The sequence below is a fragment of the Oryctolagus cuniculus genome, chromosome 2, assembly GCF_051225735.1.
Source record: "Oryctolagus cuniculus isolate XC-2025 breed Fujian yellow rabbit chromosome 2, ASM5122573v1, whole genome shotgun sequence".
NCBI lineage: Eukaryota > Metazoa > Chordata > Mammalia > Lagomorpha > Leporidae > Oryctolagus > Oryctolagus cuniculus.
Window position 1 is genome coordinate 42,434,371 of NC_142868.1, and position 17,978 is coordinate 42,452,348.

General features: G+C 43.9%; 1 protein-coding gene across 13 annotated transcripts in view; it reads left to right on the forward strand.

Moving 5' to 3' along the window:
* The window catches only part of DCUN1D4 (defective in cullin neddylation 1 domain containing 4), a 74,587-nt gene that overhangs the window by 31,425 nt on the left and 25,184 nt on the right, over positions 1 to 17,978 (forward strand). For all 13 annotated transcript variants that reach the window (XR_016228887.1, XR_016228886.1, XR_016228885.1 and 10 more), the window contains exons 4-6: positions 2,734 to 2,848; positions 5,678 to 5,769; positions 15,239 to 15,309. Coding sequence is in view for 9 of the 13 variants with exons in the window: in XM_051831598.3 (XP_051687558.1) it covers positions 2,734 to 2,848; positions 5,678 to 5,769; positions 15,239 to 15,309 (278 nt within the window). In the remaining 4 variants the exon portion in view is untranslated. The remainder of the gene's footprint in view (positions 1 to 2,733; positions 2,849 to 5,677; positions 5,770 to 15,238; positions 15,310 to 17,978) is intronic.

The following is a 17,978-nucleotide window of genomic DNA, read 5'->3' on the forward strand; positions in this document are numbered from 1 at the left end:
AGGAGCAACTGGGACTCAAACCAGCTCCCATATGGGATGCCAGAGACCCTGGTGGAGACTTACCCTACACAATGCTGACCTCTGGATTAACTTCTAATGGTTGTTATTGGTGCTGATGTGATTTTCAGCAGTGTTTGTCTTCTCACAGACTGAAGAGATGAGTGTATTTTCCCCTGTGTTCAGCAGGTGCTGTGGAGACCAAGCTTCAAAGTGTAGGACTTTTTGATTTCTGGGTGTATAATTGCTTCACACCTAGGCAAGCTAGACTTTTCATTCTGTAAGCTTACCCCAGGGAAGTCAGCAGAATGAGTCTTGTATGCTGGCAGGCTACAAAAGCTTGAGTCATTGCAGTTCTTTGGCCCTTTTAGTATATCAGTGTTTGTAAACAGGATACTGTTTATAGGGAAGACGGATGGGGTGTGTGGCTGGGTGGCAGCCCTCTCTCGGGCTCCTTCTCTTCCAGTTCTTGCTGCTGTCATGGGGAGAAACAGGGCGTCACTGTGTTTCTGAAGAGCTCTCTACTCCTGCTCTTTGAAGGATAGGGTCGAGTTGGGCCCCTAGGAGAGGTGGCCGAGGATTCTGTGTGGACCTGTTTGCAGTCTGGTTGTGCAGAGGGAGCAGCTAGGGTCTTGGCCTGTGCACTGCCAGTAGCAGGCTGTGGGCAGGAGCCTCACTCTGGGTTGCAGTTGCTCGTACACAGGGGCTTCTGGGTGCTGTGTTCCTGAAGCATGTCATCTTAGGAACTTAGCACAGCGGTAGAAGTGGCGATCAGAACCGGGATTCGGAGTCCAGTTCTGATCATTGCTTTTAGCACAGTTGTGACCGTTGGCTACTGCCAACTCCTTCCTTGCTGTCAGAGCAGATGTCTTGAAGGAAGCTGTCCGCCTTCCCCATGTCCACTTCCTCACCTTGCATCCGTCCCTGGCCTGCTGCAGTCTGGCCCCTACTGCTCGCCGTCTCCTGCGTGTGCCTTCACTCCTCACCTCCGTGCTGCAGTTGAACACCCCCTCCTTGAAGCACACTCTTACCCTCTGGCTGCCAGGGTACACACCCTCCCCCTGGGTTCTCTCCCAGCCCAAATTTGCACCTTCTTTTTGCAGTCCCTTGAAAACCCACGCTCCCCACGGCTCTATTCCTGGTTCCTTGCTTCTCAGCCTCTGTTTCTGTAGCCTTATAGAAGTGGCAGCAAACAATGGCTGAGAGTTTGGGCTTTGCTGCTGGGCTGTTTGGGTTCACACCTCCTCCTGGGCTACTGCTTTCCAGCTGTTACTTATTCTCTCTTGGCTTCAGTGTCTTCATTTGTAGCACTGGAGGTGCTAATAATACCTCCATGCCAGCATGTTGTGATGGTTCAGGCAGCACTGTGGCTGGCTTGAGTGCTGCGTGCATGCCTCTGTGGGGCCACCCAGAACCTGGTTCTTTATGTGACCGACACGAAACATAGTACTTGGCACCTGGGCGCTTACTGAATGGATGTTTTCATAAAAATCTTGGGAGGTAGATGTCACAGTTCTCATTCTTCAAATGATGAATGAGAAACCCAGAATGGGTTAGTGATTGAGTCACATAGTTGCACGAGGAGCTGGAGCTCACTGATGGCAGGTCGTTGCAACCCTAGCACCCTTACGCTGTCTGTCTGTCCACTTGGCTCAGTGTGCGCAGAGGGCCTTCACCGAGCACCTAACAGGAGCAGACCTTGGGGTCCAGTTCACCACTTCTGACTTCTGAGACCTTGGAAAATCACTTGAATGCCTAAGTCTTAGTTTCTCCTGTTAAGTAGAGATAATCTTTGCCCTGCTTGTCATTCCATGTTATTGTGTGAACCCAATGGCATATTTAATAGCACTGTTGCCAAGAATGGGATATTTTAATTATCTCATGATTATCTTGTGATTTATAATGGTTTGTCTGAAGTGAGGCTGCCTGGATAGGAAACCCAATTTTGCCACTTAACCTGTCTCTGCCTCTGTTTTCTGGCTTGCATGAGGCCCTAGCGGTTCTTTCTTCAGAGGCTTGTTGTGAGCTTAAACGAGCTAATACGTGCAAGGTAAGAGCAGGGCTTGTTTTACAGCAAGGACTTGGTAAGTGTTCAGTGTTATTATTGTCTGTTGCTATTGTATTTTAGTATTTCCTGCCACAATCAAGCTTCTTGATTGAAAACCGTGACTATAAGTGGCAGGATCGTCTTCAAGTAATAGAAACAAACACATAAAATTGTTGTGGAAGTTTTGTTTAAGGTCATGTCAGATTTCTGTCACCAAAATCCAAATCCTGTATTTTATCAGCTATCCCTTGAAGCATAGAAGTGTTGGGATTGATGTGGTTGTATGTATTTCAGAGTCAGGGTTACTGCTTGAGCTGACCTTGCCTCATGAAGTACATAAATGAAATAGCAGCACAATTTCTGTTGAAGGAACATGGACAGTAAGAGAAGCGGAAAGCTTAGATTACTTATATCAGGGTTTTTTGGAGAGTAAATAAAATTGTGGCCACTTTTATTTCTGGTATGATTTGAGGCAGTGGAAAAAATGAACTTGTCATTGTCAGGTTTATTTCTTGACTATAACATTTTTCAAAAAGGAACTAAAAGCCATTTTATTTCTTTGTAGCATTTGCAGATAACATCTAAACCTTTTACAAGCCATGGCAATTTTTAAACTTAGCAGTAATAGACTTTGGAAGTGTTATGATGTGGCATACCTTAATTCTTTGCACTTTGAATTTATTTTGTAGGAAATCTGCGATCTTGCAGTTCTTCGGACTGCTTTAATAAAGTGATGCCACCAAGGAAAAAGAGAAGACCTGCCTCTGGAGATGATCTATCTGCCAAGAAAAGTAGACATGATAGGTATGGTGCCGAGACAGTAGGTCAGAGTTGATGACTTGTGAGGTGGGGGATGTGTGTCTCCAGTGTGGGTCTTCCAAGTGTGCAAATGCCAACTGGGGTTTGTTTTAGTTCTGCCAGGCAGACATTCAAGGTGTAATTTTTAATGATGCTCATTTTATATCGGGTTTATAAAATGTAAAAACAAATTAAATAATTTGAGTTCTCAGACATTAAAGTTTTGCTGCAATCCATTGATCCACCAAAACTGGGACAGAGTTGATTTCTTTTAAAACCTTGCTATCTGTGCCTGGTGAGAAATTTGTCTCTGTTCTTTCAGGGGGCTCAATAAATATGGTGACAGAGATGGAGAGAGTTTCTTATACTGAGTGCTCTACATGTGCTTGGAATACCAGTAAAGTTCAGGTTTATTCTCGTATAGGTGAGAATTGATAGGAACCAAAGGTGTTTAAACCACTTCTCTTTCAGACAAGTGAACTCTTAATTTTGGTAACTCCAAAGGCCTGTTGATTTGTTTACTTTAGATATGTTTATGATATGTTTATATGTTTAGATATGTTCACTGCACGCCAATTCTAGAACATGTCCATGGTCTCAATCAGATTCCTGATGCCTGTTCACAGTCACTTCCTGTTCCCAGCCCCAGCCCTAGGCAACCAGTAGTCTACTTTTTGTCTCTACAGATTTGCCTTTTGCGAAAATTTCCTATACATGGTCTTTTAGGCCTTGTTTCTTTCAATTAACATGATGTTTTTGAGGCACACCAGTGTAATAGCAAATATGAATATTTCATTCCTTTTATTTGCTGGATGGTATTCCATTGTATGGTGTCAGTGGTTTTTTGTGTAGACTGTTTTTAAGTAATTCAGATATTGTAGTGTCGTACATAGGTCTCCACATTATTGACCATTTACAGGCTTTGAGCTGAGATAGGGATATCAGGGCCCCTGGGGTGGGGCATGTTTGTTTGGACCCTTTGGCCAGTACCCACCCTTGTTTCCAGTAGTACAATTGCCTTTTGTAAGAGAAATACACACCTGGTGGTTTCTGGGTTCATTAACTTAATACCTATAGCCATGTTCTTTTTTGGTGTTAAAATCCAGAATCTAGGGTTGGGTGTTTGGTGTAGCAGTTAGGATACTGTTTGGGATGCCTGTATCCCATACAGGAGTGGCAGGGTTTTGAGTCTCAGCTCTGCTCTCTATTCCAGCTTCCAGTGAATACACACCCTGGGAGGCAGCAGGTGATGGCTTAAGTGTCTGGGTCCCTGCTACCTATGTGAAAGACTAGATTGAGTTCTAAGCTCCCAGCTTTGGCCTGGCCCAGCTCTGGCTGTTGTGGACATTTGGGGAGTGAGCCAGTGGATACCTGATCTCTCTGTGTCTCTCAAGTAAATAAAATAAATAAACAAATAAAAATTAAAGCTATGAAAATGTCTTCCATGGAGGGTTTAAAAAAAAACCACTGGAATCTTTAATCAGAGACATATGCAGATAATTTGGTGTATGTGTAGGTTGTGAATAAATGTTTGATTAGGAAAAAAAGAATTATATGTGATATTTATATTATGTTCTATATAAATAAAAACTGTATAAGTCATTATATACATTACTAGTTTACATATCAATAAGGGATATATAATGTATACACTCATAATTTTTATATCCAACCCATTATTTTAATGCTTCTGCCTCCTCCCCCCTTTCTATGCAGGGGCTATCTCAGTGCTCAGCCCCTGGTTGTTAGTAAGGTAGGAATTCCTGCAGAAGGTCGTGGAATTGCTCTACTTTGTGATTCAGTTGTGCAACATTTGCTGGGCTTGTGCATACTCTATAGAGTTTTAAGGCAACAGCAAGAGCCAGGGTTTTCCATACTTCTCTTTTCTAAGGTTTTAAAACTGAGATTAAGAAACCATACGAAGGCTTTCTGTCATTAACCTTATGCCAGAGTTTATTTTCTTCCTGGAAGCTTGGCCATAAGTTGATGTTCCTTTTTATTTGCTTCATGTTCTTATGGATTATCTTTGTTTATTATTATTTTTTAAGATTTATTTATTTTAAAGTTAGAGCTATGGGGGCAGGGGCGGGGAGAGAGAGACAATTTTCCATCCACTGTTTCACTTCCTAAATGGCCTCAATGGCCAAGGCTGGGCCAGGCTGAAGCCAGGAGCCAGGAACTTCATCCAGGTCTCCCTGATGGGGTAGCAGAAGCCCAAAGACTTGGGCCATCTTCCACTGCTTTTCCCAGGCCATTGGCAAGGAACTGGATTGGAAGAGAAGCTGCCAGGACACAAAACGGTGTCCATATAGGATGCTAGCATCGCAGACAGTGGCTTTACCTGCTACACCACAATGCTGGCCCCTCATGGGTTATCTTGATACTGACAGATTGTTCCTTAGACTGCTCTGTGCCCATCTTGACTTTGTAATAACGCAGACGTCAGGAGAACTTCATGGAGAGGCATAAGTGATCTTTAGGGTGGACAGTTGAAGACAGTGCCCTTGACATTTCTTGCTGTATCTCACTAGCATTCTGCAGTTAGTTGCACATATTGAATACCTGTTCTATTCAGTTTTGAGTGATTATTTGTTAACCAGAGAAGAACAGGAAGTATGTGGTTGCTATTTAATTCTTTATTAAGGTATTGCTGTTTTTAAGCACTGTAGTTATATGGGTTGAAGCTTGCTAATGAGGGAAGTAGGATGTTAAAAATATATTGAAGTACTGATTAAATAAATGTGTGGTTTCAGTAAAAGAATAAAAAGTACCTGCTATTTGAAACAATTCAGTATCTTTACTTAAAATAACTTACAACTGCTTTTCAATTTCTAGCATGTATAGAAAATATGATTCAACTAGAATAAAGACTGAGGAAGAAGCCTTTTCAAGTAAAAGGTGCTTAGAGTGGTTCTATGAATACGCAGGTAGGTAATCATTGACTCCATCTTTGCCTGATCTGTATGAAAATAAGAAATATTTTAGAGGGGATTAAAAAACTTAAAGATGTACTTTTCAAATACAGTGTGTGTATGTGTGTGTGTTTGTGTAGGTGTCTCTGTTGGAGAGAGAGGGAGGGAGGGACATAGTTGAAACAAATCACTGAATGTCCTATTTATAGTCAGCAGCTAAGCCGAAGAATTCAGAACACTATAAGGGAGCTGAACAGATGAAATGTACTTGGAAGAAATACTTTTGATTGCTAGGAAACGTGTAAGCTTTGCTGCTTTGAACTTTAATGTAGTGCCATGAAATTTCTTTATACTAAGTGTCTATTTTGAAAGATCATTTGGCAGAAAATATTTTGTTGTTTAAAATGTCTTAAATTCAGTCTCATTTTTATAACTTACCATAATTGGTTAAATAATATAACATCTTCATAATCTAGGACTTGTTTATTTTTGTCACCATGTGTGGTATTAAAAAATAATTTCGGGCCTGTTTGAGCTGAAGGCTCTGTTAGCCTTCTTCTCCCTCATCTTAATTCAGGCTGTTTCGTAATCTGTCAACTTGACTCTTCCAACAGCCATTGAACCAATTTTCTTGTCATCAGTCTCTGCTCCAGACCAGGTACCTGTGGCCCCTGTTGTGTTCTTAAGACAAGTAAATAAACTACACAGATAATGCAAATCATTCCCTAATAATTCTGCACATCGCCGCTAAATGCAGGATGAATGACAAGTAACTTGCTGTCTTTTTGCCAGGCCAACGTTTCTCCACTTTTCATCTGACAAATCTCTATGTTTTAAGCCCATGGTTAGGTTAATAGCCTTCTTTGTACTCCCATAGGACATTGTTCATACTTTTTTTTTTTTAGTATTTTATTTATTTATCTGAGAGGTAGAGTTACAGAGAGAGGGAGAGACAGAGAAAAAGGTCTTCCACTTGCTGGTTCACTCCCCAAATGACCGCAACAGCTGGAGCTGAGCTGATCCAAAGCCAGGAGCCAGGAGCTTTCTCTAGGTCTCCAATGCAAGTGCAGGGGCTGAAGCACCTGGGCCATCTATCCACTGCTTTCATAGGCCATAAGCAGGGCGCTGGATCAGAGAGGGGCAGCCAGGACTAGAACTGGCACCTATATGGGATGCCGGCTCTGCAGGCAGAAGCCTAGCCCACTACACCACAGCGCCAGCCCCCTCATAACTTATTTTGATCTCCATTTATTGTGAATCAGCATGAGGATTTCCCCTTGTGGCCCGAAAAGCCCTTTCACCCCTCCCCCTACTACTTTTGTGTGATAGGAGCCTTGCCCCCTTGGCCACAGAGATTGGCTAGCTGGCAGGTAACCTAGACCACGCCAATCACAAAGACTTCCTGGGAATTTTGAGAATGATGCTGGGAGGAGAGTGCTATTCTCTTCAGGAGGTGGACTGGGAAGGATCTAGTCCTGATCCTTTACTACTATGGATTTTTGTGAGCCACCCCAGTATCTTTCTAGTGAATTCTCCTTTGTTACTTTATTTGGTTCACTGGGCATGGACACAGGCAGACACACAGCCTTAAAGTTTGTCTGTTTCTCTGCTTACTTTATTAGAAGTATCTTTTCTTGAATGCATTTTGTTGTCCTGGTGAAGGTGGTTGACACTGCTGGGGAGGGGCTCGCTCTGTGGATGCTGAATGAATGAAGAGTTTTCTCATATTCCTGTTACTTTGATTATGGAGATCATTGCTTTCCTGCAGTGATTCACATTTCGTGTTATGAAAATATATTGTAGAAAAGAAATTTAAAAGAAAAACCCATTAGCATAGGTACTTTGATTTTTGGGGGGGGGGGGATGTCTTCCTTTATAAGCAAACATAAATTTTCCTGCTTATTTGCCTTTTTCTGGCTTCCAAAAGGTGATATTTTGGGAGTGAAGGTTAAGCCATATGATTTGGGTTCACAAGGATTCCTGCTGAGTGATTCCTTGTGGTTCCTCCCTGCAGGAAGAATGTACACATGTGGCTATCCCTAGTTCGCACCCCTCCCACCTTCTGATTTTGCTTCTTTTCTTGTGTCTTATCAGTGGGGAAAATGGCTTGAAATTGGAAGTAACTGAAGGCACTGGTTGGCACCTGCTTTCACTTTGAGTCCCAACAACCTCATAAATTGAAAGCACAAGGTCAGAATTGCTCCAGGAAAGTGATTTGTGAGAAGCACTGGGATGAGCGAGAGATGGTGTTGTAGGATAAGTTTGTGGGTGTCGGTTGTGAGGCTATAGCTCCCCTTGTTACTGTGAGCGGCCCTTAGTGCCCAGGCTGTGTTCATTTTCCCCAGGAGAGAGCCAGCTGACTTGGGCAGTAGATAAACTGACTCCCAGTCTGAAAACCTGGTGGAATGTGGGACGGCCAGGGCCCAGGCACGCTGTTGTTTCCCGTGGATAGCCCCTTGGCCCTTTTTTGAGTTCTCAGCTCCACTTCTCACCTGCCCTCTGATTTTCTTTTTTTTTTTTTTTTTTTTCTTTTTTTTTCTTTTTTTGACAGGCAGAGTGGACAGTGAGAGAGAGAGAGACAGAGAGAAAGGTCTTCCTTTGCCGTTGGTTCACCCTCCAATGGCCGCCGCGGCCGGCGCGCTGCGGCCGGCGCACCGCGCTGATCCGATGGCAGGAGCCAGGAGCCAGGTGCTTTTCCTGGTCTCCCATGGGGTGCAGGGCCCAAGCACCTGGGCCATCCTCCACTGCACTCCCTGGCCACAGCAGAGGGCTGGCCTGGAAGAGGGGCAACCGGGACAGAATCCGGTGCCCCAACCGGGACTAGAACCCGGTGTGCCGGCGCCGCTAGGCGGAGGATTAGCCTAGTGAGCTGCGGCGCCGGCCCCTGCCCTCTGATTTTCATGCCTCCTGCGGCCCACTCCTCCCAGTTTCTGTCTGGCCAGGTAACTTGAGCTGTTCTTGGTACATCCAAGAAGCAGCTTTTCTTCTTTTTTTTTTTTTTGAAAAAAAAAAGCTCAATATCGGGTTCTCAGAATTTAAATAAATAGCCCCTTCCACTAGAAGCTCTTCCTCCTGTTCGAAGAGGCTGTAGGTTTAGTCCTGTTTGCACTAAAGTTGTCTGTGACTTTAGAATTGGCTGGAGGGTGGCGGGAGTGTGTGCTGTTTAAACCACTCCATCTGAAACTGGAATCTCATTTATTTTCACTTGAATTGAAAGAACCAGTTTTATATAAATCATTTATCAAGAAACTTCCCTTTCTGAAATATATCTAAGAGCACAGAATTAAATCAAATACAAGGGCATTCAAAAAAGTTGGTGGAAAAAAGTATATTATGTGAAAATTGTGCATGGATTTGAGAATACTTTGTACCAAATGAATATTTTTAATTGCATTTCTTGTGAACTCTTTGAAGTACCCATATACACAGGTAGGTGCCAACACTGATTTTTCAGAGTTAACCAAAACTCATAAATCTGAATCAGCCCAGCTCCGGCCATTGCAGCCATTTGGGGAGTGAACCAGTGGATGGAAGACCTTTCTGTCTCTCCGTCTCACAGTCTGTAACTCTATCTCTCAAATAAATAAAATATTTAAAAAAAAAAAGCTGCATTTCAGGAGAGAATTTGTAAAGCCATGACTGCCAAAAGAATATTTTAACCTAAATATATTATAGTTTGTCAATAAACATGTTTAAGAGAGATCCATAATCCTTCTATTTTATTTTTATTTCCCACATCTAAATCTCACTCTAATCATAATGTTCATTGGAATCGTGGTTATATTTTACCCATAATTTATCAATTCACCTGTAGAATTAAGATAACTTTTGTCAGGCAAGATAATGATGCCACTGGCTAATGGCTAAAAAAGTTTCTATCTACAATAATAAGCTAGGGAATAACCTGGCTTATTATACCCAGGAGCCTCTTCCAGTTCTCCCATGAGGGTGCAGGGGCCCATGCACTTGGGCCATCTTCGACTGCTTTCCCAGGCCATAGCAGAGAGCTGGATCGAAAGAGGAGCAACTGGGACTAGAACTAGCGCCCATATGGGATGTTGGCGTCGCAGGTGAAGGATTAACCTACTGTACCACAGCTCTGGCTCCAAATCTAGCTTTTTAAAAGACACCGCAGGAGGCCGGCACCGTGGCTCAATAGGCTAATCCTCGGCCATGCGGTGCCGGCACACCAGGTTCTAGTCCCAGTCGGGGCGCGGGATTCTGTCCCGGTTGCCCCTCTTCCAGGCCAGCTCTCTGCTGTGGCCAGGGAGTGCAGTGGAGGATGGCCCAGGTGCTTGGGCTCTGCACCCGCATGGGAGACCAGGAGAAGCACCTGGCTCCTGCCTTCGGATCAGCTCAGCGCGCTGGCCGCGGTGGCCATTGGAGGGTGAACCAACGGCAAAAAGGAAGACCTTTGTCTCTCTCTCTCTCTTTCTCTCTCACTGTCCACTCTGCCTGTCAAAAAAAAAAAAAAAAAAAAAAAAAAAAAAAAAAAAGACACCGCAGGGCCAGCACTGTGACATAGTGAGCTAAGCCTCTGCATGTGGTGCTGGCATCCCAATTGGATGCTGGTTCATGTCTCGGTTGCTCTCTTCCAATCCAGCTCTCTTCTATGGCCTGGAAAAGCAGTAGAAGATGGCCCAAGTGCTTGGGCCCCTGCACCCGCATGGGAGACCTGTAAGAATCTCCTGGCTCTTGGCATCGGATCGGTGCAGCTCCAGCTGTGGCAGCTATTTGGGGAGTGAACCAACGGAAGGAAGACCTCTCTGTCTCCCTCTCACTGGAGTCAGGAGCTAGAGTCTGTAATTGAACTCAAGAACTCCGTTGTAGGATGCAGGTGTTTTTTTTTTTGTTTTTGTTTTTTTTTTGACAGGCAGAGTGGACAGTGAGAGAGAGAGACAAAGACAGAGAGAAAGGCCTTCCTTTTGCCATTGGTTCACCCTCCAATGGCTGCTGCAGCTGGCGCGCTGCGGCCGGTGCACCGCGCTGATCCGATGGCAGGAGCCAGGTACTTATCCTGGTCTCCCATGGGGTGCAGGGCCCAAGCACTTGGGCCATCCTCCACTGCACTCCTTGGCTACAGCAGAGAGCTGGCCTGGAAGAGGGGCAACCAGGACAGAATCCGGCGCCCCGACCGGGACTAGAACCCGGGGTGCCGGCGCCGCAGATGGAGGATTAGCCTAGTGAGCCGCGGCGCCGGCCAGGATGCAGGTGTTTTAACTGCTAGCTAAATGCCTGAAAATATTCTTTAAATCAGGAAAAATAGAAAGTAAAGAAATTGAAAAAGAATTATAAAGTAACTCTTCCCCCCAGGTCTATGCAGTCATCTCCATGAAGGCAGATACCCAAAAAAAAAAAAAAAAATCTGCTCTTAAAAAAAACCTCTGAGCCGGCGCCGTGGCTCAATAGGCTAATCCTCCACCTTGCGGCGCCGGCACACCGGGTTCTAGTCCCGGTTGGGGCGCCAGATTCTGTCCCGGTTGCCCCTCTTCCAGGCCAGCTCTCTGCTATGGCCAGGGAGTGCAGTGGAGGATGGCCCAGGTGCTTGGGCCCTGCACCCCATGGGAGACCAGGAAAAGCACCTGGCTCCTGGCTCCTGCCATCGGATCAGCGCGGTGCGCCGGCTGCAGCGGCGGCCATTGGAGGGTGAACCAACGGCAAAGGAAGACCTTTCTCTCTCTGTCTCTCTCTCTCACTGTCCACTCTGCCTGTCAAAAAAAAAAAAAAAAAAAAACAAAAAAAAACCTCTGAACAAAATAGGAATAGAGGCTGTTTCCTAATCAGAATAGTTATTTAATCTCACAGTTTAAATACTTTACAGTGGTGGAATGGTGGAAAGAACTATGACACGTATGGATACACACTCATACGTCTTATAAAAAGTATTGACCGCCTGGTGCTGTGGCTCACTAGGCTAATCCTCTGCCTGTGGCGCCGGCACCCTGGGTTCTAGTCCCGGTTGGGGCGCCGGATTCTGTTCCGGTTGCCCCTCTTCCAGGCCAGCTCTCTGCTGTGGCCCGGGAAGGCAGTGGAGGATGGCCCAAGTGCTTGGGCTCTGCACCCGCATGGGAGACCAGGATAAGTACCTGGCTCCTGGCTTTGGATCGGCTTGTGCGCCAGCTGTGGCAGCCAATTGGGGGGTGAACCAACGGAAGGAAGACCTTTCTCTCTGTCTCTCTCTCTCTGTCTAACTCTGCCTGTTTAAAAAAAAAAAAAATTATTTACCAGCACAAGCAAAGTAGATATACAGCTACTCTCACAGGAGGATTCCCAGGCACGTCAGTGGGAAAAGCAAAGTGTGGATTTATAGGTACAGCATGAATCCATGTGTGTAGATAAACAAGTTTAAAACTTGTATTTTGTTGTGTATTTGAACTTACATAAATGCATGCAAACAAAAACAAAAAAATATATAGCAAAAAGGTTTGAAAGGATATATGCCAGACTGGTAAAGAAAGGGAGAAGGAGGCTTGCTTTTTTTTTTTTTTTAACTATTTTACTCTGTATCTTCTCTATTTGAAAAATGTGCATAATACATACATGAGCGCACACATATTTGCACTCTCAAACCCAAAGCTGGTGATATAGGAAATGACAAAATGGTAAGTGTATTCTCATTTACATCAGGAATGGGTTACGTACTCTGATTCTCACTACTGTTACTTGCAATTGTTTTGGAAGCTGCTAGCTAGCCAGTGCTGTTAGATAAGAGAAAGGAATGGGGGCATAAATATTGGATGTGAGGAGGCAAAAAACATCGTTCATTGATGATGACATTAAATTACTGAATCTCTGGAAAGCCAAAGAGAATTGCCTGGAAAAATGTAGAGACGTTGAATATATATATATAATCCGTGCATGTGGAATGCTGTAGACAACTGATTTTTGTCTCCAGGGAGAAGGGAGAAGGTAAAGGGAAAATTTACTTTTTTAAGTATTTTTATTTCCACCTCCAAGAGTAATTTTGTATCATGTTTGTATATTAATGTACAAAACCCCTAAGTTAAAATTCGTTTCATTTGATTTCTCCCCAGTAATTGAGAAAATTAAGAAAACAGAAAAAAAGATAGAGTTGGGGGAAAGAAAAACCCCATGAAAAGGTTTGAAAGAACTTAATCTGAAACAAAACATTCTGTATCAGACTTGCACATTTGTGATTAAAAGGAAAATGATGTCATGGAGGAAAAGTCCTTGCTTTGGCCAGAATATGAGGAAGGGCCTGAGTCTGAACTTTGGAGGGGATGTGGAGAGGGACAGCTTGGAAGCACAGACGTGACAAGACTTTACAACAAGCACTCTTGGTGGTGAACATTGGTGGTAATCCTGAGAAGACTGACCTTTGTTGAGGACAGCTGGTACTTTTTTTTTTTTTTTTTTTTTTGTAATCTAGTTATTACTTTATATTGAAATTACCCCTACACCTTGTCTGCCTTCATGGAGGGCAAGGGTCTTTGTATTGAAGCAACCGACACAGTGCATAGCTCCAGGATGTGTCTATTAATGGTATCTGAACAAATGATGGGTTCTGCCAGATTTGGCAACTTGCTGGATCTAGAGGCTATGGGAGGATTGTCAAGTGATTGCTTTATTCTAGTATTCATTTATTTGTTAAATAAACTTTTATTGCTGGTATGCTGAAATTGTAAAAGGAATAAAATAGCTTTTGCTCTTGAGGAGGTCAGAGAGAACCACAGAGGGGCTGGGACTTTGAAAACAGTGGGCTCAGTGTTAAGAGAACCATTCCTAGTGTTGCTTGGAGCTGGTCCCCAGGACTGCCTGACCCAGGCTCAGCAGGTGGGAGGATTGGAAGGATGGCCTGTGTGATCTCAGGGATAAACATTGGATGAATTTGCCAGGGCTGACTGGGGCCGGGGAGGGAAGATGGGCTGAGCCAGCAAGAGTAGGGTGGTGGTAGGTACATGTCAGGACATGGGGTAGAGTGAAACCACAGGCAAGCAGGTGTTCCTTGGGCTTATTTTTATTTATTCAGCAGTATCTGTAGATTCATTGATTCATTTGTTCTAAAGAAACTGGGAAACATGTTTTGTGTGTGGAAGGATATGAGACTTAAAGGGAAGGAAGGCACTAGATCATACAGAGGCTTATTTGATGTGCCACAGAGTTACAGTTTATCTTTAGGCATAGGGAGCCACTGAAGGAGTTCAAGCCAACGTGGGAACTGTGTTTGAGCTAGGCCTCCTGGAGGGCTGTGTGCAGGATGGGTTTGAGTGGGAGTTGTGGGGAAAGGCTATGGCATTGGGAGATTCCAGGGAGACTTCTGTGAGAGAATAAATCCTGAACCAGGGTGGTGCAGAAGTGCAATTAGGTCATGTTTAGAAGATGAATTGGCAGTACACGTGATGATTGATTGTGGGAAAAGGGAGGAGGAATACAAGATGACTCCCAGGTTTCTATTTCTGTTGGCGCCACCAGCTGAGACAGAATACAGGAGGATAAGCAGGCTTGGCCTGGGGAGATGACTAGCTCAGCTCACTGCAGCAGTGTTTGAGAATGTGAAGTACTGGAGAAGGAAGTGTGGGGCAGAGATACATTTAATTATGGCAGTGAAACAGGAGGTGGGACAGCCAGGTGGTGACGTGAAGCTGTCCAAGAGTAAGGGGGAAGGACTGGGCTAGACAGAGATCTGGCAGTACCTGGAACCTTGGGTGTGGATGAGATTTCCTGCAGGGTGTATAGAATGGACTAGAAGAAATTTAAGGAAGGAACTCTGCTCATCAAATTTAACGAGAGAATCAGTGGAACCCATAGGAAGTGAAAGAAGAGAGGAAGGAGGAGAACCCGATGAGAGAAGGTGCTTCACAGTTTTGTGAAGAAAGAACTTCACATTTTCAGATATCACAGAGAAGGCAAATGAAGGTTGACTGTGTCGGTTAGATTTGACAGAGGATTATTGGTGATCTTGGCAAGAACACTTTCAGTGGAGAGAACAAAGCAGGAGAAACCAAATGGCAGTGGTTGAAGACTGAACATGTGGACAGTTCTTTCTGGAGGAAGCAGCCAAAGCTAGAGAAGAGCATTTATTACTAAGAACTAAACAAATGTTTCTGTGTAAAAGAAATATTTATGTTATTTCTCAATTAGCTGTGTAGGAAACACTGTGTGATTCTTTACTGTGTTACCAGAAATTATTGTGTGCATTGAAATTATTATGAAAATAAAAGTAGAACTTTAAGCTACTTTATAGAGCTGGAATTGAACTTGGTATCTTTAAACAAAATGATATGAACCCTATTCCAAAGGTTGAGGACCTGGTGATAAATCGATTTAAAGGATTGTACAGGGAACAGTTTTATTTCAGTAAAATAAAACTGAAATTTGAAACTATTTTTCAATTTATACCTGATTTCTTTCTTCCACAAAAAGTTAGGACTTTGAAGTCTTATTTCATGACAGTGTTATACTACTACAGTAGGAATAGTGGACATGGTTAGGTTTAATTTATAGAAGATGTATTTCATTGCAGGTACTGATGATGTTGTAGGTCCTGAAGGCATGGAGAAATTTTGTGAAGACATTGGGGTTGAACCAGAAAATGTAAGTCTGACTGAGTTGAGTGAACCATTTATGTTTCTCACTGAAATTTTTTGTCCCTTAACAAAAAAGCAATCATAAAGAAGTAATGGTATGCTAGGTTTTATGACACAATCTAAGAAATAAGTTTCAATTCTACTTTGATTTATAAGTAAATCTTTTTCATGTGAATGCTATGGTGTAACTGTAACTATTCTCTACCCCACGCATTTAATTTCTTATCTCTCAAAGGTACAGTAATTTTTTTAAAGATGTATTTATTTATTTGAAAATCAGAGTTATACAGAGAAGGGAGAGGCAGAGAGAGAGATTGGTCTTCCATCTGATGGTTCACTCCCCAATTGACCGCACCAATTGCGCCAATCCGAAGCCAGGAGCCAGGAGCTTCTTCTGGGTCTCCCATGCGGGTGCAGGAGCCCAAGGACTTGGACCATCTTCTACTGCTTTCCCAGGCCATAGCAGAGAGTTGAAGAGTAACAGCCAGGACTCAAACTGGTACCCATGTGGGATGCTGGCATTGCAGGCCAGGGTGTTAACCCGCTGTGCCACAGCGCTAGCCCCAGTAATTAAACTAGATGTTTAACAAGTGGTGTGGGCATGTGTCCTAACAGTGACAGGTCACCTGGGGGACTGAGTCACTGTGTGCTGTGCACCTTTGCCTCTGTTGTATAGTTAGTGCAGGACATTGAATAATGATACATTACAGTCTTAGAGTAGGTTGTAATTATGACTTCTTCACAGGTCTTTCACTTCCAAATGAATTTAGCTCAAAAAATAATTGCTTTTTGGTGGATAAACCCTAAATATTTTCTTTAAGAAGCTCAAAGTACTTTATATGATTAATTGTTTTTGATTAATTCTTAGCTCCATGTTGTTATTGAATATTAATTTTTCCCTTGTTCCCACATCATTTCTAACACTTAAGTAAAAATTAGGCTTTTATGTGTCTTGACTCAGTAACTACAGTTTAATTTTGCTTTAGCCTCCAATTTAACAACTGTGACCTGGATCCTAAATGAATTTATGAACTGGAAGAGATCATCCTCTTCATTCAGTCTATTTCTGAGGCATCTGGTGCCCAGGCATATAAGTCATGCTTTTAAAGAAAACTGGCCAGCATTGTGGTGTAGCAGGTAAAGCCGCTGCCTGCAATGCCAGTATCCCATATCAGCATTGGTTCGGGTCCCAGCTGCTCCACTGCTGATGCAGCTCTCTGCTAATGGCCTGAGAAAAGCATCAGAAGATGGCCCAAGTGTCCGGGCCCCTGCCACCCGTATGGAGATTTGGAAGAAGCTCGTAGCTTCAGTCTGGCCTGGTCCCCTGTTGTGGCCACCTGGGGAGTGAACCAGCAAATGGAAGATCTCTCTATCTCTTTTTCTCTTTAAATTTGCCTTTCCAATTAATAAATAAAAAATAAAACAAAATAAAAGTAGGGGAGCTGGTGTTGTGGCTTAGCCAGTAAAGCCTCCACTTTTGATACTGGCCTCATATGGACACTAGTTCATGTCGGCTGCTCCACTTCCGATCCAGCTCCTTGCTAATGGCCTGGGAAAAGCAGTGGAGGATGGTCCACACGTTTGGGCCCCTGCTACCTACATGGGAGAACTGGATGATGCTCCTGGCTCCTGGCTAAAGCCTGGCCCAGTCCTGGCCATTGTGGCCATCTGGGGAGTATACTGGCAATGGAAGATCTCGCTCGCTCTCTCTAACTGACTTTCAAATAATTAAAAAAAAAAAAAGAAAGAAAGAAAGAAAGAAAGAGAACTAGAACATGAGGCTTCATACTATTTTTAAACTTTTTACTATTTCTGGTTCTTTGTCACCTACAGCTCTTCTCCCACCCCCAAATGACACTTCAGATTTTCCAAAGAGCCTTTAGAATGTCTTTTACTTATTGGGTGGTTTTTGTCTTCCTTTTTTTTTTTTTTTATTTTTCTTAAAGATTCATTTATTTATTTGAAATGTAGTTACAGAGAGGCTGAAGCAGAGAGAGGAGAGGTCCTCCATCTACTGGTTCACTCCCCAGATGGCCACAACAGCTGGAGCTGCACCAATCCAAAGCCATGAGCCAGGAGCCTCTTCCAGGTCTCCCACATGGGTGCAGGAGACCAAGCACTTGAGCAATCTTCTGCTGCTTTCCCAGGCCATAGCAGAGAGTTGAAGAGGAACAGCCAGGACTCAAACTGGTGCCCATATGGGATGCTGGCATTGCAGGCGGCAGCTTTAACTGCTATGCCGCAGCACTGGCTACCCGCCCTCCCCCCCTTTTTTTTAAATTTAAGTCTGTTCCAGATCACACCTTGATAAATTATTCAAATTGGTGTAAAGGTTTGGGGACAGCTGGGTCAATAATATTAAACCTGATCAAGTCCGTAGACATGGGAAAAGTTCATTTTCTGCTGGGAGCCAGGCCCTGCTTGCAGAGTGTTTTCTGCAGGTCATCACCAGAGGGGTGGGAATTGGACTTGAGGGGCTCTGGAGGTTTTCCTCAGAGGATAGTCATCAGCTGTAAGATCAGGGCAGCAGGCAGCAGGGCCTGGGGCAGACAGTGAGGCGCTGGCATGGTGAGGGTTGGGCTGCAGGTATGCCAGGGATCAGCTGAGTGTTTAATTCTGAGGTGGAAAAGGCAGGCTGGTGTCTGGAAGGGCTTGATTCTAGCTGAAGAAGAGCGG